Below are 26,437 nucleotides of genomic sequence, written 5' to 3'. Positions count from 1 at the left end.
TTGAGTGACGAGAGAGAGAAGAGAATCTTTGTTTTTTTGTCCAACCTTGTTTAACGTTAACCTTTTTTTTTTTAATGAAACTTGTTCTTGTTTTGGATTCTACATTAACTGTTGAATAGATTTTTTTTTCTTTTCAATAGTAAAAAGATTTGTTTACTAATACTAATAAAGACCTTCTTTAATCAGCTTCATAAATTGGACTCTGTAATCCAATTGAATCTAAATTTGACAATAATTGTAGGGTGCCAAATTTTTTTGACGATAATAAAGATTTATTTTATTTTTTTTATATTCAACTACATTAATTATAGCAGTTAACCGATATTACACTTGAAGGTCGTCTCTTTATTTGGTTCAATAGTAGAGGAATTGATCATGTCGTGGAAGACAGACTGAATAAAGCTTTAGCAAATTCAGAATGAATTACTAATTTTCATGATTTTTGTTTAGTTAACTCGATAGCTTCGCATTCAGATCATAGCTCAATCTTGTTACGGTGTGAGTCGGTCCAAAGAAGCTGCAATAAGTACTCCTTCAAGTTTGAAAACAAATGGTTGCAGGAGGAGCGGATTGAAGACGTTGTGGTGAATGCGCGGATGCAGGGATATGGTAATGATGTTGTTCAACATATAAATTCTTATGCAGGAGAATTAGAAAGGTGGAGCAGATTGAAATAGAGGAAGACCAAAGAAGAGATAACAGGTTACTTAGAGAAAATGGAGACATGTCGTAGTAGTCATGATCCTGAGTCAGTAGCGACGTTTTTCAAGGTGCAACAGAATTATAATCGTGTGCTCATTCAAAAGGAAACCTTCTAGAAACAAAGAGCAAATATGCATTGGCTTCGTGACGACGATCTTAATACTAAGTTTTTCCACATGTCAGTAACAACGATAAGGAATTTCAAGAAGATTGAAATGCTTTTTAACGAGGATCAAGTGGCATTGAATGATCAAGCTGGAATTTGTGAGGTTGCTAAGAATTATTTCAAAAACTTGTTTGCAGTAAAAGATGGTATGCATGAATCAGTTCTTTCTATTATCCAGCCGTCGGTTTCTAGTGCAGACAATGATAAGTTTTTAGCATCTATTACCAAGGAGGAGTTGCATAAGGTTATTATTCACATGCATCCAGATAAGTCTCCAGGGCCAGATGGTTTTAATCCGACAATCTACTAGAAGTTTTGGGACATGTGTATGGATGACATATTTGGTGATGTTACTAATTGGTTGGAGAGAGGATTCTTTCCATCGTCTCTTAATGATAAAAACATATGTCTCGTTCCAAAGTGTGTGAAGCCTAATAATATGAAAGATTTGAGATATATTTCGCTTTGTAATGTGTTTTATAATATGGTATCAAAGCTTATAGCTAATAGAATAAAGGAGTGCTTATCTAGATGCGTGTTTGAAGAACAATCACCTTTTGTGGAAGGTCGGTGTATTCTCGATAATGCTTTGGTAGCCATAGAGATTATCCATGCTGTTGGAAAATATTTTATTTTCCTATTTTATTATTTTTGTTTATTCTCCTTTAATTTCCTTTATTCTCCATTAAAGAGAGAATTAATTGTAATTTATGGAATTTCCACTATATAGACTAGCCTGAGGCTGAGGAATAAAATACAACAACATTTTACCATTCTTTTCAATATGGTATCAGAGCAAATAGGAGTTAGAGACTCGAGGAGTTTATTGACAACCTCAAGATATTCCTTGAAAGGAGAGGCTGAGGAATAAAATACAACAATATTTTACCATTCTTTTCAATATGGTATCAGAGCAAATAGGAGTTAGAGACTCGAGGAGTTTATTGACAACCTCAAGATATTCCTTGAAAGGAGAATGCTTAAACTGACTTACTACACTAACTGAGATATTTGAAGTGAAATCCTAGAAAAGGCTTATTTTTTAAGAAGACTAGTGAAAGAAATGAGTTTCTTTTCACCAATGTTTATAGGACAGGTTCAGTCACAGATAGAATATTAACCTTTGGATATTGTACCTATGTTTGGGGTAATCTTGTGATATGGAGAAGCGAGAAATAAGGAGTTGTAGCAAGAAGTAATGCAGAAGCCGAGTTTAGATCTATGTACCAAGGTATTTGTGAAGGATTATGGATCCTTAGAGTCCTAGAAGAACTTAAGATGAAAATTAAGCTTCCATTGAAATTATACTTTGACAGTAAAGCTGCTATTAATATAGCTCATCAAGAGATGTCAACTTGCCTCCGTTAGCAGGGATCTCCGCGGGGATTCCTCGTTTGGGGCCCCAAAGACGGGGACCCCCCCCCCAATCCCCCCCGCGCGGGAATGGGGAACAAAGTCTCCCCAAAGGACTTCGGGGACGAGGATGACATAAATATCTCCCGCCTCGCCTAAAATAGCATAATGTTCTTAATTTATGTATATAATTTTAAATTATTATGTAAGTTTATTTGTCATTTCATATAACTAATCTTATACATAAATTTAAAAATATATATATGCATTGTTAGTAAAAGAGTGAGATCTAAATTATTATTTCAATTTCTTAAGTTTGAAATTTTGGTGGTCATCACACTCAATATTATAGATTAAATATTGTTAAAACAATATATTTATCATAAAGGAATCATTTCTAAATTTCTTGTGGTTAGTTTTTGAAGCTTTTGCTGTTAATTTGGTTTAAAATAAAACATAAAAAATAAAAAATCACGTCTATGGATCTCCACATGAATCTTGGGGATTCGTGGGGACGGGGATGGGGGACAAAATCCCCCCGTAGCGGAGATCCGAAGCGGGGATGTGGAATAGATTCGAGGGCGGTGATTATGGTGGGAATGTATTCCCCGCCCCCGCCCCCGCCCCATTGATATCCCCGAGCTTATACCCAGTTCAACACGACAGAATCAAGCATATTGAGATTGATCGACACTTCATAAAGGAGGAGTTAGAAGCTGGAATCATATGTTTATCTTTTGTGGCTTCAGGTCAGCAAACTATGAATATCCTAACCAAAAGTTTGGTAAGACCTACCTTTGAGCATTTGATAGAAAATTTGGACATGATATATTGCACCAACTTGAGGGGGTGTTCAAAATATTTTATTTCCTTGTTTTATTTTTATGTTTATTCTCCTTTAGTTTTCTTTATTCTCCATTGAGGAGAGAATTAATTGTAATTGATGGAATTCCCACTATATAAACCAGCCTGAGACTGAGGAATAAAATACAACAATATTTTACCATTCCTTTCAATACATGTTTAAAAGAGAAATACGAAAGGAAATAAAAGGGGAGCTGCTGTTAAAATCAACATTAGTAAATCTTATGATCGAATGGATTAGAGATTTTGTAAAGGAATGCTTAGTTGTATGTGATTTGCATAGAGGTGGATACATTTGGTGATAATTTGTGTTATGTCGGTTCATTATTTAGTTCTGGTTAATTAGGATAGAGTCAGACTAATTCAACCAGGGAGAGGATTGAGACAAGGGGACCAATAACTAAACCCACAACCAACCCCACAACAATATCAACCCCAACAACAATACCAAACCCAACAACAATACCAACCACAACAATATTGTCAACCCACCCAAACACAACAACAATACCCCTCCACATCCACCCAAATTCGCCAACGTTTCATGCCACACACACAAACACAAACCCAAGAACAACACTCCGTCCACCTCCAACATTATGCTGCCACCCCATCCTACCACAACAATGATAACACATATGACACCTCCCCTTCCTGCCATAACACCCAACCAATATACAAACACACATCTCACCACCAAAGCACCCAAGCATCATATGGGTTTCAAATCCCACGAGACCAAATGCTTCAATTTCAACCCCGTTCATTATCCCAATTCTACCAATAACCCCACCCACAAGTAACCCAACCGAGTCGACCCAGCTTGGACAACATGGGCACGAATCTCTTTGGAAGCACCGCAAGTTGGGGAGAAATGGTCGAAGAATTGTACGATGTGAATATTATCCCGGAACCTTCGCATCAAAGACCACGAAGGAAAATTTTTAGGCGTGTTTGTAATAGTATTTTCAAATGAATGTTATAATACTTTTATTTTTATTTATTATTAATTTATTTTAAAAAAATGAAAAACAAATAAAAAACCAAAACAATTGAGTAGCCGCACTGAACGGCTACTGCACTTAAACTTTAAATGCATGCGCCATACAGGATGACACTACACATAAACATAAGCATGCGCCATACAGAATGACACTACACAGAAGCATGCACCATCCTGGTTGGCACCTCCTCTATATTTTAGGCGCATGCGCCACACAGAGTGGCGCCTCCTCTGTGTGGCGATTTTTTTTTTTAGAATGTAGTTAGATTAATAATTTTTTTTTTAAAGTGTAGTTATTTTAAATTTTTTAAGAAAAAAAAGTGATTATTAAAACAAATTAATATTAAATACAAATAAAAAATTGAAATATGTTAAGTTCAGATTGATGCAATGAATATTAATCTAATGGTATAATTGAAAAAAATTAATATTGAATACAAATAAAAAATTGAAATAAATCATTTGTTTTGAGATAATTTTTTTACACAGAAGAGGAATCACTTTTTTTTTAATTGTGAATCAGCAGCATACAAATAACAAAACACAATCCCTCCTTAGGGTCCGTTTGGTTGGAAGTAGCTGGAGGGGAGGGGAGGGAATATTTATAAAAATATGTGTTTGGTTCATTTTTTATAAAGGGAGGGGAGGGGAGCAAAATCCCTCCTAGACTCACTTTTTGCTCCCCTCCAATTTGGAGGGATTTGGAGGGGAGGGAAGATTTAGTAATCATAATTATATTATTTTCCCTATTTTAACCTCAATTATTTTTTTAATTTCAAGATTGTCCTTATTGAATTATTAAAGACTAGATGTTTTCTCCGTATTATTTCACGTTTATTTTTTTTCTATTGTGCGGTTTCTATTTGTGCGTTGTTCCTCTCAGGTGAGTTTTTTTCTTTTTATTTTGTTGAAATTCCCTTTTTAATATTATGTTATTATTTTTATAATAATAACATACTTATAGTTATATCGGTTCTTATATATGATAACAATATACAATATATATACAAATATAATATATTTATGTTATAAATAAAAAATTTAACTCTAATACTATTTATTTAATTTTTTAATATTCTAACCTTATTTTATTTATTTTTAATTATAGAAATTTTTTTATTAGGTTAGATGAATCATAAGATCAGATAATAGTTTGATTTGTGTTGAATATATATAGTTCATCTAATGTGTGTTATTGTTGTTTACGGTTATATTATGGTTTATGAATGAACAAGTTTTTATTATGAATTATTTTTACTAAGCACAAATAATAATATTTATAAGGATAAAAAGGTAAATTGATTTTAAAATCCCTCCCCTTGTGAACCAAACATACTTGTGGTTAAAAATCCCTCCCCTCCCCTTCTTTTAACCAAACATATATTTAGTTAAATTCCCTCCCCTTCCTTCCCCTCCATTTCCTTCCCCTCGATTAAATTCTCTCTCCTCCCCTCCCCTCCGTTGAACCAAACGGACTCTTAGTCTTGCGAAGTTGAATGTACAAGATTAATAGAGAAAGAATGTGATACACAGTTGATTTAGTATGATTTGAATACCTTTAATTATAATTTTTGTACAGCCATACAGGATAAACAAACAAGTATGTGGATAATATTATTGAATGTATAGTAAAAGATTAGGACAATTTCTCAATTCACCCTTTTATACTCTTATATATCTTATATATCTAAAGAAATTTCATTTATGCCGTCTACTTTCGGGGAGATATACATTAGAAAATATTTTTTAAAATTTGGGATTTTTCAGTTACATCTATAAAAATAGTTTAAACTGATAAATATTAGAAAAAAATTCAAAATATTTCAGTTAAAAAAAATTTCATAAATTAATCTACTAAACAAATCAACTTTCAATAAAAAAAATATTTCTGCAAATATCAGTGTTTTAAAAACCGGATCGGACCGGTCGGTCGGACCGGTCGAACCGGGAACCGGCCAGGTAACCGGTCTGGTTCAATAGTTGGATCGGGTATGTCATCAAACCGGTGGGAACCGGTGAAAACCGGGAAAACCGGAAAAACCGAGAAAACCGGAAAACCGGCGGTTTAATTGCTTTTTTTTTTGTTTTTTTTTTAAACTTTTTTTTTAAAACTTTTTTTTTAACATTTCTTTTAAACTTTTTTTTTTTAACTTTTTAATATATTTAGTAGTGTATTACTTAAATAGCATTCTCACATAGTTTTTTTCGTTAGTGACAAATTAAAAACTTTATTGTCTATTTGTTATCTTTGCTAATAAATTTTCTTAAATAGCATAAACATATTAAATTTTATTTGATTTTCTTTTTAGGAGGATCCTATTTTGAATTAAATTTGGTACATATTTGAGTTATTTGGTTATAAACTATTCAATTAGATTATGTTGTAATTAGACTTTGTTTAGATTATGTTGTAATTAGACTTTGTTTGCAATTAGACTTTGTAATTTTTTACTATTTTGTTATGTGTGATACCTTTATTTAAAATTTGAATTTAAGTTATGAAATTGTGAATATATGATATGATATTTTTTAAAAATTTAAAAGCTAGTTATATTTTTTTAGAGACTGAATCATCCGGTTCGACCGGTTTTATACATATATAATGACAGGTCTATTCTATCGAGTTGTCCGGTTTAATCCGGTTGGTCGTGCGGTTCGACCAGTGACCCAGTGGTTCGACCGATAAACCAGTGACCCAGTACCCTCACCGGTTCGATGACCGGTCCGGTTTTTAAAACACTGGCAAATACACCTCCGATAACAAAGATATTTTTGAAAATATTCGTACATAAGAACCTAAATAATGGAATAAGAGATTCTCAAAAACAACTAGTGTGAAAATTGTGTGTGAAATTTGAATTAGAACAACAAGTATGTGAAACATGTCAGAATTCAAGAGAAAGGACATTAGACATCAAAACGTAAGCAGCAGCACCGACGTGCGCTGGCAACCTCATGCTCTAATCTAACCCACTCACTCCCACGTACTGTACTGGGTTTTCTCAATTTTCTCTAAACACCATTTTTTAAAATTTTAATAACTATAATTAACAATTTAATGAAAATACATAAAATTTTCGGTCTTTTCTTCGCACATAATAAAACAAGCGATGTTTTTTATTTTATTTTTGTATTTTGATAAAAAAATAATTCATCACTAGCTTTCATCTTTTTTGTTAGTTTACGATCCTTTCGAAGCTATTTCTTCATTCGTCTGAAAACAAAACAGAGAGCGAATCTCAATAAAAAAGTTTCCTTTTTTATTCACGGTGATATCATCCAAATCTTCAAACTCACACATTTCATCACCCTTTTGTACGGTATAATTCGTCATTTTCTGTACTTCCTTTTGAATCTCATTTGATTTTATCATCCAATTCATTTTTGCATGCATGCTATTGCATTTTCCATCTTGTTTTTTACATTTTTTATATGCGCATTTTATGAAAAATTGAAGTTTTTTTATTTTCTGGGTATTGAAATTTTTGACCAGATAATATGCAAGCATCAAGTGTTTCAGTGAAAGGTACAATTTTTGGGGCTCAAAACCAAAGGGGCTTGGTGGGTTTTGGAGAATTCGGAAATGGGAGTGTTGTAAGACCCAGAAGAGTTTGCTTGACAAGAAATTCCAATTTCTGTGGCTCAAGGCTTGCTTCTTCTGTCAGTGTTGAATCTAAACTAAGAAGTGGAAGAGTTGGTTTTGGTGGCGTTTTTGTGTCCTCTGCTAAGTCCAGATCATTCAGGGTTCATGCTTCTGGATTGCAGTCTGGTGATGATTGTTCTTTAATGTGTTTAGTTTATTAGTTCTTGATTAATGTAGATGGACCGTGTTTGTTTGCTTGATGATTCTTTGTTTGACTTTTCTTGGCAAAATTGCTTATTTGATGTTTTGAATTTTGATATTAGGAGAATGCAAATTATAGTAAATGAAGTCATAACATGCTATGCTACCTAATCTTAGTTTCTAGTCTAGATGTTACATCATAAATGAACTTTGAAGCACCTACGCTTCAAATTGAAAGTTGAAAGTGTGTCTGACACGTGTTAGTGTCTGAAATCAACCAGAGATCGACACATTATTAGATTCAATCACCTCCATTTTCTGAAAATATTTTTAATGTTGACATGTCATTCTCGTGACACCATATGTCTAGTGTGTATGGTGTTGGTGTTTGTTTCAGTGCTTTAGATGAATGGTTTATTTTGTTTTTGGCTTTGTGAAACTATGTTAAGAGTGTATAATATAGAATTCCTTTTTTGTATTGCCTTTAATTCTGTAGTGGTTTTAGATATCATCTCAAGAATAAATGTGCTATCACTATGCTTATGTGTGTAGTTAGATTTGCTTTGATTTTGAAACTAATGTTTTCCGTGCTTGAAATTCTGTTTTACAAGTCTTATGTTTGCAAAGTATTTGAACAATTATTCTATGATTCATAAGCTTTTTGTCTGAATATGGGATACAGATGGAGATGCCGAGCATGTTGTCCCCGCCGTTCCTCTGGGAAAATCTTCTGGAACTGTACTACCCTATGTTGGTGTAGCTTGTCTTGGAGCCATTTTATTTGGATACCATCTCGGGTATGGATAGCCTCTTCGTTTTAGTATGCTGGTCAATCGACTATAGTTGAACCCGCTGGAAGACTGGCCGGTTTCCAGTTGAACCGACCGGTCCAGTCCAGAATTCGATCTTAACTAGAACTGTTGCTACTTTTCTTTTAATAACATATTTGCTTCCGATAACTCTAGATATGCCCTGTTTGGTGCAGGGTGGTAAATGGTGCTCTTGAATACCTTGCTATTGAACTTGGAATAGTTGAAAACACAGTTCTACAAGGTACTCAATTTTTTCAAATGAATGCATATGAATATGATTGAGCTTTCAGACAATGAGAATTTCAGATATTTATGAAAATATTTTCTCTTCATTTTAAAGTAGTCTCATTCATGAATGTGAAATCCTTAAACAGGATGGATCGTCAGCTCTCTACTTGCTGGTGCCACGGTTGGTTCGTTCACTGGTGGAACATTGGCTGACAAATTCGGAAGAACTAGGACATTTCAGTTAGACGCAATCCCTCTAGCAATTGGAGCATATCTTTGGTATGTCAGTTTTTGTTTGTTGAGGACAAAGATCGATGTTTATATATTTTTGGAAACCGGATTTGTTAAACTAGGAAGTTTTTACAGTGCTACAGCGCAAAGTGTTCAGACAATGATCATTGGTCGTTTGCTTGCTGGTATAGGAATCGGTGTTACATCTGCTATAGTACCACTATACATATCTGAGGTTGCAACTTTGTTAGTTTATCGAATCTTTGTGACTGATTACATTTTTTATATTGGAAATTAATGACTTTCTTTTTGTGCAGATTTCACCAACTGAAATCCGTGGTGCGCTTGGATCTATTAATCAACTTTTTATATGTATTGGGATTCTTGTAGCACTGGTGGTTGGTCTGCCTCTTGCAGGAAACCCATTATGGTATTGAGTTGTTTACCCTAAAGTAAACATATTTTTTTGTCAGCGTGAGTGTGTTAATCATTAACCTCGTTGAGAGCCGTGTATTTCTTCTGATGACTAATGTCATCTTGAAATTCTTTCGACTTGAAGGATTTGGAAACATTTGTTTGTCGATTATACTTTTTGTATCCCAGTTATTTTATTTTATCAGGTGGAGAACAATGTTTGGCATTGCAGTAGTTCCATCCGTTCTATTAGCTCTAGGAATGGCAATTGCTCCCGAAAGTCCCCGTTGGCTTTTCCAGGTTTTCTTGCAACTCTCTCGTATCTTTTGTCGTAGAAGAAATAAGTTTACATCATGATTTTGTTAAATGCTTAAAATGGATTAACATTGTCCAACCGAATATACACATTATACATTTAAGTTAAGAATGTAACGAGATAATTTTGTTGTAGGTTTTCTGAGAAAATTCCATGTATATTGTTTTACAGCAAGGAAAAATCATTGAAGCTGAAAAGGCTATTAAAACACTATATGGAAAAGAAAGGGTTCCCGCAGTTATGCATGACTTAAGAACAGCGAGTCAAGGTTCTTCTGAACCCGAAGCAGGGTGGCTTGATCTGTTCAGTAGCCGATATTGGAAAGGTATCCTATATTTCATTTCACCCTATACATAGTTCCATATGATAAGCTATGAGACTTACTTTTACATTTGATTTACGCTTTACGGGAAAATGTCTTCTTGCAGTTGTCAGTGTTGGGGCCGCACTTTTCTTGTTCCAACAGTTCGCTGGAATAAATGCTTTGGTGTATTATTCAACTTCTGTGTTCCGCAATGCTGGAATTGCTTCTGATGTCGCAGCAAGTGCTCTGGTTGGCGCTTCAAATGTCATTGGTTAGTAATTTTAGATCTTAAATATTTCGATTGTGCTTTCAATTAAGAAAAGGCTACTTCTGTAAATTGCAAATCTACAGTATTGGTTCTATCTCCTGACTTCTGTTTTGTTGTTGTTGTAGGAACTGCTATTGCTTCCTCGTTGATGGACAAACAAGGGAGGAAAAGTCTCCTTATCACGAGTTTTACTGGGATGGTAATGCCTATTTTGAGTTCACATCTGTCTTAGACCTTTTTGAATCCACCATGACATCTTTGGTTTATGTCTTTCCCAGGCTGCTTCTATGTTGCTTCTTTCTCTAACTTTTAGTTGGAAGACCCTTGCACCATACTCCGGGCCTCTTGCGGTCTTAGGAACTGTTTTGTATGTCACTTAATTTCATCAATAATAGTGATTCTATTCATGAAAACTTAACTTCAATGAACTTATAGTGTTTTTGTGTATATGATCTTTGAATTTTAACCAGCTATGTCCTATCCTTCTCTCTCGGTGCTGGTCCTGTGCCTGCCCTTCTTTTACCGGAGATATTTGCTTCTAGAATTAGAGCAAAAGCAGTTTCTTTGGCATTAGGCACACATTGGGTGAGTGACTTCACTATGAATTAGAGCCTGCCCTTTACCGTTTCTAATCAAACATGGTTTGTTTTTTTTCTCGTCTTAAACAGATCTCCAACTTTGTCATCGGCCTCTCTTTCTTGAGTGTTGTGAACAAGTTCGGTATCAGCTCTGTGTACTTGGGATTCGCTGCTGTATGTGTTCTTGCTATCTTGTACATAGCCGGCAATGTTGTGGAAACAAAAGGTCGCTCGTTGGAAGCAATAGAACGCGAGCTTAGCTCTCAAGCTTGAGAAACTTCCCGAAGTGAGAATGTGATCATCATAATCACAAGGCTGCTCAATAAACTGTTTTATGTTTGTACTGTTGCTAAGCAAAAGTGGTAGATGCACTAAGGCCAAGTTGTTTGTTGTAATCAAAATTTGTTCGTTTGCAAATATGGTAACAATAATGTGTGAGCTTTTGCTAAGCATTTGTGTTCTGTAGTACCATGTTTTACAGTTTTTTTTTTTCCTAGTGTTGGTAGTGGTAGATATCATGAATAATGGCATTCTCACTTCAATTGTAGGTTGAATAATTTGAAGTAATCTAAAAAATAAAAAATTGTACAAAATTAATTAATATTACATGTGTTTGCTGTAATATTTCGGAGGTCAGTTTTGACATCAAGTGGTTTCAGTCTCCTCTCGATCGCAGTTGCGGAGATCGAATCGTCGTCTTCTCTACTAAGTTCATCGTCAATCATCATTAGACCAACTAACAATTAGTTGTTGTAATATAATTAAAAAAATCAAAAATCTAATTAAAACCGTAAACAGATCTAAAATATCAAAAATTGCACAAAATTGAATAGCATTAGATGTGTTTGTCATAAATCAATCTAAAAAATGGCACAATTTTTAATAGTACTTTGATGTGATTGGTATCATTTTAATAATTTTAAATATAATTTATTAGTTTAATTAATTGATGAATTTCATCGGTAATAAATCACATTTTTATAACATTATTTTTTTTAAAATTGTAATAAATTGCATCATAATAGTATTATTAATAAAGGAACTATAATTTATTAACTTGGTTATCCAAAAAATAATCTAAAATAAATTACATTAGATTGAATCGATTTAAATTTAATTTTTTAAAATTATCATTCAAAATCAAACTAAATCACAAATATTTTGTTTAATCTTATAATCGAATGAGTTTTTATCCCAAAACAAAATCACAAATACTTTAATATTTATCCTAAAACCGATTCAAATAGCACCTCAAATTCAACATATTATACTAGTTTGCATATCACACAATAGTCATCAATGATTTGATAAATTTTGTCACACAATAGTGATTAGTGATTTGTTAAATTTTTGCTACACGCATTGCTATTAAAAAAGGGAACATTTAATAAACAAAAATAGAACTCTATTATTTAACTCGTTATATTTGCTAGTATAATAAACACAGCAAAGTTATTGAGAATCATGATTATACATCTCAACTTAAGCCCCAACAAGTTGATAGCTAATGCTCAATTATCATATAGAGCATGTGCAAGTGCCACAACATTTTTGAGCACTTCCATGACTATCCTCAATAACACTACTTTACAAAATATTTTGACAAAACTTGATGGGTTTCTCATTTCAGATTCATGGTGATATCTACATGTTGGATTTCCTCTCCCACCTCTCCTTGGTATCAAGCCTGCAAATGTTAACAACAGACAGATCAAAAAGATTGTAAACTTCTCACATGAAACATAAATAACCTTATACATGGAAAAAACATAAAAATACAATACTACTAACACAGTTAAGGCAATGTGTTCAACTAAAATCAGGATTGCTGATTCATGTAATGAAAGAAACTACTGCTAACTAGGATTCCTTAAACCTCAACATAACACTCTTATACTTCTACCAAATCGGAATTGCTGCTGTTAAAAAATCAATTAGTTACTACAATCCGAAAATTAAAACTTTTGAATGAGATCAGATAACCCGCATAGTGTTATTAATAGCAGATTGTGGAAAATAATAGATTGCCAAAAATAAGATATGAAAAATAGCGGATAGCATAGCAGGTAAATAGCAGAAGCTGCAAGGCGGTTGAAATATAAATAATTGTATATAAAAACATGTCGAAACACACTGCTGTTAAAATGTTTGACCGCCACTTCAGGTTTTGTAATTTTTTAATGTTTTAAAAAGTTTGACCGTTGTTAAAACACACAGCTCTGCTATTCATTATGTACCACTTTAACCCATATGTCGAAACACACCGGTATCCTGCAAATAGCGCAGTTGACTTATCGTATCAGCTATTCCAAATTCCGATACATAATAGCGGTATAATGAGGCTATACTGGTTTGTTAACAATACTACCCGCATTCCAAGTTCTAATTTGCCAACAACCGGTGACTCTATCGTTCTTTTTAGCCCAATTTTTAACACCTTATCATTTACTAAAATCTTAGTACTAAATAACCTGAGCTCAGTCTCTATTAGTGGGCCAAGACCATGATGACATGAAATTTTACATTATAATAAACATTTACTGCAGTCATAAAACCATGCAGTCAATGCAATCAGCGTTGTCTATGGCAGATGGCGGCACATGGCGGAGAGTCAAAATCCCGCCATATCGGCTGCTTTGCGGCGCCGTTATAGCTGATTATGGAAGAAAAATCCGCAATATTGGCCGATATTTACCATCGCGCAAGCCCAAAAACCGCCATGAATATCCGCCATAGTGGCCATGGCGCGCTATTTGATAACAATGAATAAATAAATTGAACTTGGATGAACATTAGATGACTACGATTGATTTCAATAAACTTGGTTCAAAATGCAGACTAAGAAGGTGAAGCATCTGATTAAATGAACTTCAAACACTCGAGCCCGCTTGGATCACGTCTAGAAGCAGGATGGTGAGCAATGTCACGGAATGTATGCGACAGTGTTAAATATGAATACTCATTTCAATACAAACTTCTTAGAGTAAGACCTACTGAAAGGAGTGAGTGTTAAGGAAAGGATCTTGCTAACATGGGTAGCTACTTTAAGCCCGGCAAACTACTTTATTAATGGGTGGGGTTGCAAAAAACATAGCAGCATTTCCCAGTGATTAGAGTAAATCATAATTTATGGCTGTTGTCAATAGTGCGCCAAAGCGGAATAGTGTAGCGGCGGTACGAGTTGTCGTGACAATATGATTTTCTTCTCTATTTTAAGTTGTATTGCTTTGTAGTTTTTTAATTATTAAGTATGGTCTATTTAATTATGTGTGTTTTATTGTTTTTCTATTTTTGAGTGTTTATGTTTGAAAACTGATTTGTAGTCTTTGCAATAATAGTTATCCCACTATCCGCTATAGCATTTAGGGTGTCGATGCTATGCGACGCTATCTGAGATAAACAACATAGATTGATGATAAAGTGTTAAAAATGGAATTTTTCTGTTAATGAAAGTCGAGTTAGAGCTATACCCCCAATGCAATTTTTGCTTCTTTGATGTAGAAGGAACAGATGCACTACTCTTCGAGTCTTCATTTCTCGAATCAAAGCTTTCGAGATTATTCAAGATGATTTGTTCTTTGTTATCAACTTTGAATCCTTGAGCTCCACTCTTATTTCTATATGGATCATTTCCTTGTGCCTTCCTCTTTGACTCATCTGCAGAACCCAATCAAGGAAACACAAAAGACACATCAACAAGAGTTAAGCCCTTATCGGATAAACAACTTATTTAGCCGCTTATCATCATATAAGTACTTATACACTATGAAGCACGGACACAAACACAACACGGCCACAAACACTGACATTGGATACGATAATGACATTGACACGTTGATACTGCTTATAATTTGAAAAAATTGAATAAATTAAACGTAATCATAAGTGTCCGTGTCCCGACACTAACACAGACACTAACACGCTGCCGCTTTTTTATGAAAATAAGTTGAAAAGTGAAAACTATTTGTGGACATGTAATAACTTAAGCTCTTTGAAACAACCTTACAAGTGCTTATCAAATAAGTTAATAACTCAATACAAACATACCCTTAAAACAACAATAATATTACCAACAACACAAGAATCATTAAAAAAACAAAAAGAACCTTTGGGTTTTGTCTTAAACTTTGATTTAGACTTTAATTGTAAGCGCTTCCTATGCAGTTCCTACAAAATTCAAATATTCAAACAATGTTAACTTGGAAAACATCAAACAAACACAGTAAAACAACACCCAGATTCCAGAATTTAGGATCAAAACTAAAAATTTCAGTTTTTATCTATATATAAAAAGGGGGAAATTTCAATGAGAAAATTAAAGAAAATTGAAATGAAATTAAGAGATTACACACACGAAACTTGGAGAGTTGATCTTTAGTAACGCCTTTAGGATTGAAATTGGGTTGTAAACAAGGTGATGATGAAATTGCTGCTTCTCTTCTACGATCTTCTTCTTCCTTTTCCATTTTTTCTCTTATCAGGGTTTTGTTCTTTTCAATTCAAATGCAATATACTATTATTATAATTTATTTCTATCGATTAATTATTATATCAAAACAAAGTTTGTTTTATTTCGACATTAATCAAATAAATCCGAAAAAACATGGAAAAAATAATTCAGTCTTTGAAAGCAATGAATGATTTTTTATGACGATTTTGTTAAAAAGTAGTACTGTAGTATATTTTATTTTAATTTTATGCAGGAAGAAAACTTGATTCGATCATGATTCAGAAGTACAATACAATCTTTAGTACATTTATATTGAATCTTGAGGACTACTAGTAGTACACATTAATGTTGAATATTTTTTGGAAAAGGAATAATCTTAAAAAAAAAAAAGTCCGCATAAAATCTAGTTGGTAAATTCTTAGGTACCCATGATAAGTAATCGAGTATTGGTACCTTTAGTGTAAATTAATTAAAAATTTTAATTTATTTTAAAATAAAAATAATTTAAAAAATAACATGGCAATAAATAACCTTGTTTGATTGGATGAGGGTATCGGTACCGAACAAAACTAAAGAGTACCGGAGTATTCACCTGGTTTATCAAAAAAATAAATAAAAATAATAGTTGAATATGTTTTCTCTATCTCTTAAAAAAAAACTTTTAAAGACGTAAATAGACAATGAATCTATTAAGTGTCATAATCAAAAAAAAAATGTATTAGGTCATTTATTTGCATGTGTATTTTTCTTTATGAAAATGTGCGATATTTTGAATTTAGATTTATAATGTGTAAACGTATTCTTTCATTTAATTAAAAGATGACAATGGACAATATTCAAATTAGAAAATGCACGAATGACAAACATTGAGTCGATTTCAAGACAAAATTTTCTCCAATTCTTTTTGTTAGTATTTTCGATAACAAGCATGATTTCATGCAAACAAGCTTGAAATGAAGTCTAAAAGAGATATTTCAAAAAATTTCAGCTTTCTCCAATCTTAACGGAGAAAGCTCCCAATAATGTTCTTAAATTATCCTTAAATATGCAACCACAAGTTGATATTTCAGAGTTTTTACTTGAAGCTCCATTCATGTTGCACTTAGTTCAATTTTGATCAGAAAAACACTAATTAACTTGTATGATTCTAGGTGCGAGAGGAGGGCGATATCAAAGTATTTCATCATTGTAAACTCGTGAATTGAAGAGTACATGTGCCCCTTAAAAAAAATATATGTCATATAGATCCATTTTTTAACTCGAAGAATGTCTCTATCAAAATCAATGTTACCATTTTTTTAACTTGATATAATTTCTTGTGTGTCAAATTTTGCAAAGAACTATTATGATGACAGTCGCGATCAGATTCTGAATTTGAGAGCTATAACTTCTACCTGTAAGTTTAAATAAGTTTTTGTAACAATATCAATGTTCCAAGGCCGACTCAAGGGTAAGGAGGGCAAGGCCCTCCGCCTTGGGTCTTAAAAAAAATTTTTTTTTCTTAAAGGTTTGTTAGGCCTCACAAAATTAAAATTCATTATATTTTTTTGAAAACAAAAATTATATATAGATGCTTCCTTAGCTCAATTGGTAAGTAAATGATATTTTATTTTAGAAAGGTCTTGAGTTCAAATTTGGTAGGGCCTTAAATGAGAAAACATTACTATTATTCTTTTTATTAGAACTAATGACTTTTTGGATTTTTTTTAAAACATTGTTTTATTTCTTAAGGAGGAAAAAATTATTTCCCTAAATTAATTTGAATACATAAATTATTATTGAATAATTATAAATTTTATTATTTAAATAATTTTATTTTTTAATTTTGTAAAAATTCATATTTACTTGTGTTACCCTTACTTATATAAATGCGTTAAAAAATACAAAGATTTTTGTTTAATCAAATATGTGAAAGTGGACAACATGACTCACAGTATAAAGAGAATTTTGTATTCAATTTTGTATTTCGTATTAGTTTCATAGTACATACCAAAAAATTTAGTCGTAAAAAATCTTAGAATTTCTTCAAAAAAATCAAATATTTAACTATATGGGATGAACACAAAAAAAACTTCATTTTAATAGTTGACTTATGCCTCACATTACGTTGGGTCTGCCCTGCAATGTCCATGTCAAAAAACATCTCTATCCAATACCAAAAAAGTAAAGTGTACCTGCATCTAAGAAATAAGTTGTATACTATTTACATATCATGATTGTAGAGAGAGCATCTCAAAATCATATGTGTTCCTCTTCGAATCAAGTTGTCTTATGTTGCAATAACATTATGCATTAGTTTCTAAGTCACTAATGACTTAACCGGTGGTATGTAGAGATGTCAAATGAATTTTGTCCAAGAAGACTTAATGTGTTTCCTCATGATACAATTGTAGACATCTTTAATAATCACCCTATTTTAATGTGATCCCTCGTGAAAATTATAGCTCATTATAATAATAATAATAATCATCCTATTTTATACTATATAACTCTGAAAAGTCATTCAAAGCTTCCTTATTCTCCTAGTATGGTTCCTTTTTAGGGACAAAAGATATTGACTGGAAAGTAATAACTTTGGACCTTTTAGACTCGATCTCATGTGCTATTTGAAAATTTCGATTTTCCTTAGGAGTCGAGGATTTAGCATGTATTGAGACAACATGCCATACCTCTCGTTTGAATGCAGGGCATGTATTGAGACAACATGCCATACCTCTCGTTCGAATGCAGGGAACATGTTGCCATGTGCTTCAAGTACTTACGACATTGGTATCTTATTTTTACCTTGGTTATGGATTTTGACAATTAACTGCAGAGCTTGCTTGATCTTTCGTATATATTTGTTTATCTATTGTCTCCTTCTTTGAGTTTTGGCACGGGTGGCTATGTGAGGTTTATGGGGCTTGGTTTTTTTATTAAATACCATTACTATTTAGATTCATTGTCGGAGGTTTTTTCATCCTTTGAGTCGTTATCTCTCTTTGTCTTTGGCAGTGATCTTAAGAGAATTTAGCCCTTCCTTTATGGTAACTCAAAATGTAACACCTTATTTTTCATAATTATTTTAATGAAGTTTGTAATTATTTAATTTAGTTATTTGGTGGTTTATTTGTTTATTATTGGTGATATTATGGGAGTAGATGGTGGGGTGTAGTGAGAGCATTGGTGGATTGGTAGAATAATTAGAAGTAATTAGATTATTAGTTAATTAATAAATTAAAATAAAGTTAGAAGTTTGTGGCTTTATGATAGAAATTATTTAGTAATTAAAATTAAAAAGAAAATATGAGTTAGTAGAGGAATAAGGGACAAAGAGGAAAATATGGAAACAATTAAGGATATAAAAGGAATAACCTAAATTGGAGAATTAGGTTTTATTAAAAATAGAAAAGTGGGGAGAGTTAGTAGAAGTTTTATAGTACGTGCAAAATAAGGGGTTTAAGAGAAAGAGTAAGAAGAACAAGTCTAGGGCTTAAGGAGAGAAGAATCAAGTTTGATTAAAGAACTTGCTACTGAAAAATCTAAGGTAAGGGGGAGATTTCTCTTTTATGAATGTTTAGCATGATGGGGTAGGGACAGGTCCTTCCTCTCTAATAGTTTTTATTGCTCCTTTGTTTTAATCATGATGTTTTATGTGCTTTTTATTATGAAATTGTGCTAGATGTCATTGTTGGCTGTTAATTTTCGTTTCTATCAATTGTTGGGATTTACATGATGATCGTTAGGATGAATGTTGATGTAAATGGTGAATGTGATATGATTTTGTGTTTTGATGTTAAAGGTGAATTAATGGATTAAAGTGTGTAATCATGATTAAATGATGAAATAGACGTATGATCACGTATATGTGATGTTTATGGTTAAATTGGGTGTTTAGAGGCCAAAATCGGAGCTTCCTTGAAGCTCCCATGGCCAAAAAAAATGATTTGGCCTTCCGAAGCAGGGTGACGGTCGTAACTCATCTGATGACCAGGTTGTCATGGTGTTAAAGGTGGTGATGGTTGTCAGCTGCCTGACGGGGAGATCGCCATGGTCCCCAGACTTGTTTTCTTAAGTCGATCGTCAAGGTGGGTGACATGTTGAGTCTAAAGTGCGACACCCAGGTGATGAACAAGTCGTCACGAGCCCAGAAAGGACGTCATCATGTAAGTGGTTTATTTTGAGTTTCCGATTTGACTTTTCTGGTCTGATTTCGCATGAAGGCGATGTTGAATTACCGTTTGGTGATAATTGGTAAAAAAATATTAATTATTGGTGATAATGAATCAATTATTGCACGATTAAATAATGAACTATATTGGTATGTGTATTATGTGCAAATTATGATAGTTGTTGAATTTTGGTGATGCTATCTTGATTAATATGTTCATATTAAATTTTTGTGTTGATATTGTTTGTGATGTGCACAATCAGAAGAATGGCCAATGGTGCATGTGCGTATAATTTCATGTTGTTGTTGAAATGCATGCATCATGATTTACGAACTTCAATTTAGTTTGGTGTGTTCTACTCCGATGATGTGGATCGGGAGCGAGTAGCTATTTCCAGTAAGGAATAAATGAAACGTTATTATAAGGTGATTAGTAGTGATTTTGGTGTGCTTTGATTCTAAGAGGGGATCAGGAGCGAATATGGGCATGTGTCATCCATAAATTGTACCGTGTGCATTAGAGTTAGTTGTGGTGTATATTTGCATACATGTTTGCATATGTAATCGTTATTTCATGATGTTGTTGATGGATTGAGAATACCTAATATGAGATGGTGATTTGTTGTGAATAACCACTACTACAAATAACACTTTTTATGACGATATTTTCACATCGAACATGCTAAAACCCGAGAGTATATGTCTTGTGAGCGCCATATTTGATTTTTTTAAAGAAAATAAACAATTTTTTCCCTCGGATTTCTCAAAAACCGAAGTAACATAGCTATAAGTGAACGCCATCTTTTATCTATAAAAAAATTAATAAACCTATTCCCTCAATTTTTTGGAAAACCAGGGAATTTAAAGTTTCTTCAATGATTTCTCACTTGGAATCTTTTCATATTCCCTTTTTTTCTTAGTTAATTTTTTTCCAATTTTTCTTTGTTAAATAGTAATTCTCAAAATCTTTGTTATCAATAAAAAAGAACAGGCAATAATAAGAAAGGAAATATTTCATTGATAATCAATTACGGATTACAAAAAATAGAATATAACTATTCCACGTATTCAAACTTCTGAATCCGCTCAACTTTAACATTATCTATATTCCCTATCTCTGACTGAGAGAAAATTTCATAAAGAACTCTTCTGTATGGTATGAGGAAAGTCATTTCCTCCCGAAAGAAGACTATCATTTCCTTTAAGAAGTTAAAAATTGTAAGAGGAAGATTAACTCTAACATTGCTGGTAAGGAAGTACAAGAGATATTTGTCAACTGAAGTAAGCGTTTCCAGTTGTTTCTCTCATGGACGGAGATTTAACACTAGAAGTTGATACCAAACTTTTGCACTTGGGAGTAGAGTAGCAAGACTAGTGAGCTTATTGTTGTTGGCATAAATTAGGTGAAGGCGGATTGAGTAGACATTGTTGAATCTATAATGTTCAACACAACTACCTTTCTCTTCACAGTTTATTGTCTTAGAAATCAATGATGAAATAATGGTGATAGGAGAGCCATTGACATAGGACTAGATTGACTCAGCATCATGAACAAATGGTACAATGAAGGCATTTAACCAGAACTCTTTAATGAGATTAGTGTTGATGGATCCATGAAGAATTTAAAAGTACCCATTCAACTTTTGTTTGGAAATAGTTTTTCTTATATAGAAATCTACTTCGAAAGGTTCGGGGGTCAGTTCTGGCATCAAGTGGTTTCAGCCCCTCCCGATCGCACTTGCGGGGAATCAAACTGTGATCATCCCTACCAAGTTCAGCGCCAATCACCACTGGACCAACTAACGATTGGTGGAATAATGTTTAAATAATGGAAAATAGGAAGCTCAAATGCCTCCTTGAAAATCCAAAATATACGTTACATTTTGAATATAAATGATCATTGCTATTTTAATGATATGATTCCAATGCGCGACACATTTTAGAAATAAAACCACATCTTAACTCGTATTTTCTTATAACCGAGAGAAAAAACAATTCGGCAACCTTTCTTTTTATTATATTTTTTATTTGTAAACTAAATGATCTATCCTGCCACTTTTCTTAATAACTGATGGATAAAATATCAATTTTACTATAAATATAGATTTGTTATAATGTTGTGTTTTAATATTCTGTGTAAAGAATGTATTGTAAAAAAAAGAACCTTTTGCCGCTCAGTTTTTAACAAAATCGAGAGGATATTAGCGTTATAATTGAGGATATTGATCATCATTCTTAAGCAAATACGTGTTTTCCATTTTATGAGTATCGACGCTCAAGACACTTCCATTAGTGATCCGCGTGAAACCTAAATTTTTTTTATTATAAAAGCATTATGATATCTAAATTTGGTAATGAAACATCATGAAGCGCTTGAAACATCATTAAGGTTTGCAAGAGTATTTACCATGAAGAGTACCCTATGATGAATTGCAAGAGTCTAAAATAATTTGGGTTTAAAGTTTGTATTCTTAAATATTTATTTGAGCAGAAAATCATTTATTAATCTAACTTTTTTTTTTTATTTAACCATCTTTCTGTTTATTTCAGAAACAAATGCATAAAAAACAATTGAGAATATAATGACACCCAACTTTGATCTTGTCAAGAATATCAAGGAATTGAAAATCCAACATATGATCTTCATAAACAAATTAATTTTTATTTTAATATTTTGTATAAACAATGTAATATCTCATGTAAACAATGTAGTTTGTAAACAAATTAATTTATTAATATTTTGTATAAATAACTTAACAAATTGTTTTTTATCCCTGGATTTTATTGATTAACTGAGATGTATGAGATACTTGTTTTGTAAATAATATATATATAAATATATATATATATATATATATATATATATATATATAGAGAGAGAGAGAGAGAGAGAGAGAGAGAGAGAGAGAGAGAGAGAGAAAGAGAGAGAGAGAGAGAGAGAGAGAGAGAGAGAGAGAGAGAGAGAGAGAGAGAGAGAGAGAGAGAGAGAGAGAGAGAGAGAGAGAGAAAAGAAGTCATGCACCGACACTATAAAATAATTTTACACTGTCAACCAATCACAACCATGTATTCAATTACATCCCACTTTTATTTTAAAAAAATTTGTAATGACATGGCATTTTGTTGATTTTTTATTGATTGAATGTGTAAAATAACTTTACACTGACAGTGTATATATATATATATATAGAGAGAGAGAGAGAGAGAGAGAAAATAGATGGTGCACTGACAGTGTAAATTATTTTTACACTGTCAACCAATGACGACCATGTTAAGCGCCAAGTTACACTTTATATTTTAAATTACTTCTATGCTTTGGCAATTTAAAATATTCTAATTGAATGTATGTGTAATCTTTTTTTACACTGACAGTGTACTACCATTAAGCTCTCATATATATATATATATATATATATATATATATATATATATATATATATATATATATATATATATATATATATATATATATATATATATATATATATATATATATATATATATATATATATAACCCCTTGGTGTAATAAATAAGTTCAGGTGTATTTAAAAGAAGGGGACGGTAGTGAGATGACAGTTTCTGTCACGTTCTTACTCAGCCCACAGAAACATCAATGGTCCACAGTCTGTTTGCTCCACTTTCTGATAGAAGAGTATTATAGTATTCATTAGTATTATTTATTAGGATTATTATTAGTATTATTATTATTGGGCTCTAATTGTATATGGGCTATTAGTTTTATTATCCATAATGAATGTTATATAATGTAGTGTCTTTGACACATTTGAGGTATCAAAGAAATGAAAAAGTCTTTATTTTATTACTTTATTTTACTTGTCTCTTTTATTTCTCCTAGTTTTTCTCTAGTTTGTTAGGGTTTAGATTCAGCCTCCTAACAATTGGTGCTTTCATTTTCGATCTCATTCTTCCAATTTAAATGGCCTTTCCAGTGTTTAACGGCGAGGATGATGCTTACGGATGGGTGCTTTACATTGACAAATTCTTTGCTGAAACGGGAATATCATCATCGTCAAAACTGTTAATGGTTGTCTCTGCGTTGCAAGGTCCTCCTCTACAATGGTGGCTTCAATGGTCTCACCTTCATCTAATGGCAAGCTGGGAATCATTTATTCATCCTTTTCTTTGGCACTTCAAACCTGAATGGCGAGAAATTTTACCACTTTTGGATGAGGAAGAGGAACCGATTGAAGAGTCATCATCTTTTATGAAGCAAAGTGTAGATGCAGATTTCTCAAATTTTTTTGAGGAGTTTGACAACTCACAGAACAAAACATCTCTACAAGAATCTCAAATTTTGTTCTCAGAGGAGTCGGTATTTCCTACAACTACTGAGGTAGAACCAGTACTTGGAAAACCTAATTTCATAGATTTCCTTCAAAAATCATCGTTAACGGAGAAACCATCAAGTTTCGATCACACAGCTCAACTCACATCAGTCTTTGATTCTTCATCAATGTTCATGGCCAATGCCCCCTTCAAGGTAAATGCGTTTCGGGATGATGCAAACTTTCCAGTTCCCCCAAAACCTCCAGACGCTGATTCAACAATGAAATCTCCCCATTCTCTAACGTCTTCCGTCATGTTGAAAGAGAAGAAATCACCCTTCGCACCGCTGATGTCGACAAAACCAGCAACTTCCATGGTTGAACCAAATTTCAAGGATTGGGGTTTTATCCGTGACTTTGATTTGGAGATTCCGCCAAAATCCATAGACTGCGATTCAAAGAAGATAATATCAAGTGCCCTTCTACAAATTGGTACCGCACCCTCCATTTGTAGCATACAACGCGAGAGCTTCATCTTCATGAAAGAAGATACGAAATTCAGCAATCATGCTCTCAATCCTCCACCGCAGCCGCCGTCGAAACCACCTGATCGAAGTGTTTACACAGAAATCATAGATTTTGAATCTTTAATACCTTTTGTGGGAGAGCCTCAAATCAATTACAGAGGGTTTCATGATGATGCTGATTTTGTGATTCCGCCGAAACCACCAGATCAGATTTTTGCTGGGTTTTTGTATTGTGGAGAAAGTAAATTACAAAGGTACGCCAACAATTTGTTCTCAATTGTCGCCCTCCACTTGTTTGTTAAAATGCCTTCATCTATTTTGCAAAGTCATGAGATGAGAAACTACACATGGAACCTTTTGCCGCCCTCTCTCAGAACTCTTCGTCTGATTATAATGCATACAAAAAAGCTTGGGATTCCACCAAAACCGCCAGATTCCAAAGTGACAACTAATGAATTGCGGCGGCCAGTGGAAATCCGTCTGCGTCCTCTATTGCTTGCAGAAAACTTGCGTCACACGCTCATATCTCCGCCCTCCTGTGCAATTCCAATTCCGTTTAACTCATTGGGTTTTCCTGTTTCCAATTCATTCCTAGCATCAGGTGAAACATTCTCTGTGATTGTTTTTACTTTCAAAAACTACAGGAACACACTTACTTTTTTCCACTCATCACACTTGACTCTCCCTCCTGTGTTTGTTATCAAAAAACAACAATACAAGTTAGGTAAGGGGAGTGCGACAGAGACTCTCTATGGTCAAGTTTTTGGACAGATTCAATTGTTGGGTGTTTATATGCAACGTTCGCGGATAATTTTAATTGTGACGAGTTTATTTCTATTGCCGATATATATTTTTGCTGCTACGGTTTTGAAACTTCTTGGCCAACAGAAAGATATGATTGATCTTGCTAGAAGTTTTGCATTTTTAGTAATTCCTCAATTTCTTTCACTTTACTTCAATTTTCCAACACAGAAGTTCCTTCAATCTCAAATAATTGCTGTTGATTCCATCACTATATGCATGAAATACAATGGATGGGAAGGCATGATCTTCATCCTGTCTTCGGAAATAAGGATGAAGATATTTATAGGAGCTGCTAGAGGATTGTATTTTTTGCATACTGCAGAAAAGTCTGTTATTTATAGGGACTTTAAATCCTCCAACATTTTGCTTGATGGGGATGTCAATGGTAATTCACATGTAACCAAAAGGATCATGGGGACTTATGGTTATGCAGCCCTTGAGTACATGGCTATAAGTCATCTTTATGTGAAAAGTGATATGTATGGATTTGGTGTTGTTCTTTTAGAAATGTTAACAGGTCTACTGCAGAAATGTTATGCAGCCCCAAATAGGCTAGCAAATGAGATGAATTTGGTGGATTTCACAAAGGGATCTCTACATGACAAAAAGAAGCTCAAAAAGATAATGGATCCAATATTGGATCAACAATATCCATTAGGAGCAGCATTTCTTATCACACAACTTATACTCCAATGTTTAGAAGCTGAACCAAAAAAAAAAAGTCTTCTATGGAACAAATAGTGTTATAAGTCCTATTGAATTCCTATTGTTAGTTAATGTAGCATTTTAGAACCTTGAGGACAAGGTTCAAGTGAATCCCGCGGCAATGATAGAAGAGTATTATAGTATTCATTAGTATTATTTATTAGGATTATTATTAATATTATTATTATTGGGCTCTAATTGTATATGGGCTATTAGTTTTATTATCCACAATGGATGTTATATAATGTAGTGTCTTTGACACATTTGAGGTATCAAAGAAATGGAAAAGTCTTTATTTTATTACTTTATTTTACTTATCTCTTTTATTTCTCCTAGTTTTTCTCTAGTTTGTTAGGGTTTAGATTCAGCTTCCTAACACTTTCCAATCATCTAATCTAAGTATTCAAACCATATAAATTGGTTTGATTTTATTCTATATGCCAAATCTAATTTTTGTTTCAATTCTTTATTAGTAATATTATCTAAAATAA

General features: G+C 33.0%; 2 protein-coding genes across 3 annotated transcripts; one reads left to right on the top strand and one right to left on the bottom strand.

Annotated features, from left to right (window-relative positions):
- Window positions 1–7,217: 7,217 nt before the first annotated feature.
- Window positions 7,218–11,472, top strand: LOC131647430 (plastidic glucose transporter 4-like). Of its 2 annotated transcripts, none has more exons than XM_058917319.1 (14): window positions 7,218–7,403; window positions 7,582–7,857; window positions 8,555–8,669; window positions 8,858–8,925; window positions 9,059–9,191; window positions 9,279–9,378; window positions 9,461–9,573; window positions 9,764–9,857; window positions 10,045–10,198; window positions 10,302–10,448; window positions 10,571–10,644; window positions 10,724–10,812; window positions 10,916–11,030; window positions 11,114–11,472. In XM_058917319.1, the coding sequence occupies exons 2-14, from the start codon at window positions 7,587–7,589 to the stop codon at window positions 11,294–11,296; spliced, it is 1,656 nt and encodes a 551-aa protein (XP_058773302.1). In that variant the 5' UTR covers window positions 7,218–7,403; window positions 7,582–7,586; the 3' UTR covers window positions 11,297–11,472. The 2 variants fall into 2 exon arrangements, with proteins under 2 accessions (XP_058773302.1, XP_058773301.1); XM_058917318.1 differs by having other exon boundaries at window positions 7,218–7,408.
- Window positions 11,473–12,431: 959 nt separating this feature from the next.
- On the bottom strand, window positions 12,432–15,587 carry LOC131647429 (uncharacterized). Its single transcript, XM_058917317.1, has 4 exons — window positions 15,376–15,587; window positions 15,130–15,190; window positions 14,494–14,680; window positions 12,432–12,710 (listed from the first exon to the last, which is right to left on the bottom strand). The coding sequence occupies exons 1-4, from the start codon at window positions 15,487–15,489 to the stop codon at window positions 12,668–12,670; spliced, it is 405 nt and encodes a 134-aa protein (XP_058773300.1). The 5' UTR covers window positions 15,490–15,587; the 3' UTR covers window positions 12,432–12,667.
- Window positions 15,588–26,437: the final 10,850 nt, after the last annotated feature.

The sequence above is a fragment of the Vicia villosa genome, linkage group LG2 (genome assembly GCF_029867415.1).
Source record: "Vicia villosa cultivar HV-30 ecotype Madison, WI linkage group LG2, Vvil1.0, whole genome shotgun sequence".
NCBI classification, from domain to species: Eukaryota; Viridiplantae; Streptophyta; class Magnoliopsida; order Fabales; family Fabaceae; genus Vicia; species Vicia villosa.
Note: the sequence above shows the minus strand (reverse complement) of the source record. Positions and strands in the feature narration are given on the sequence as shown.

Bases quoted from the DNA above. Each gene is read 5' to 3' on its own strand.
- LOC131647430 (XM_058917319.1), top strand. From the start codon at position 7,587: ATGCAAGCATCAAGTGTTTCAGTGAAAGGTACAATTTTTGGGGCTCAA. The intron at 8,926-9,058 runs GTACTCAATTTT...ATCCTTAAACAG, and splicing joins TGAAAACACAGTTCTACAAG to GATGGATCGTCAGCTCTCTA. The intron at 9,574-9,763 runs GTATTGAGTTGT...TTATTTTATCAG, and splicing joins CTTGCAGGAAACCCATTATG to GTGGAGAACAATGTTTGGCA.
- LOC131647429 (XM_058917317.1), bottom strand. From the start codon at position 15,489: ATGGAAAAGGAAGAAGAAGATCGTAGAAGAGAAGCAGCAATTTCATCA. The intron at 15,191-15,375 runs GTGTGTAATCTC...TGAATTTTGTAG, and splicing joins ATCAACTCTCCAAGTTTCGT to GAACTGCATAGGAAGCGCTT. The intron at 14,681-15,129 runs GTTCTTTTTGTT...TGGGTTCTGCAG, and splicing joins GTTTAAGACAAAACCCAAAG to ATGAGTCAAAGAGGAAGGCA.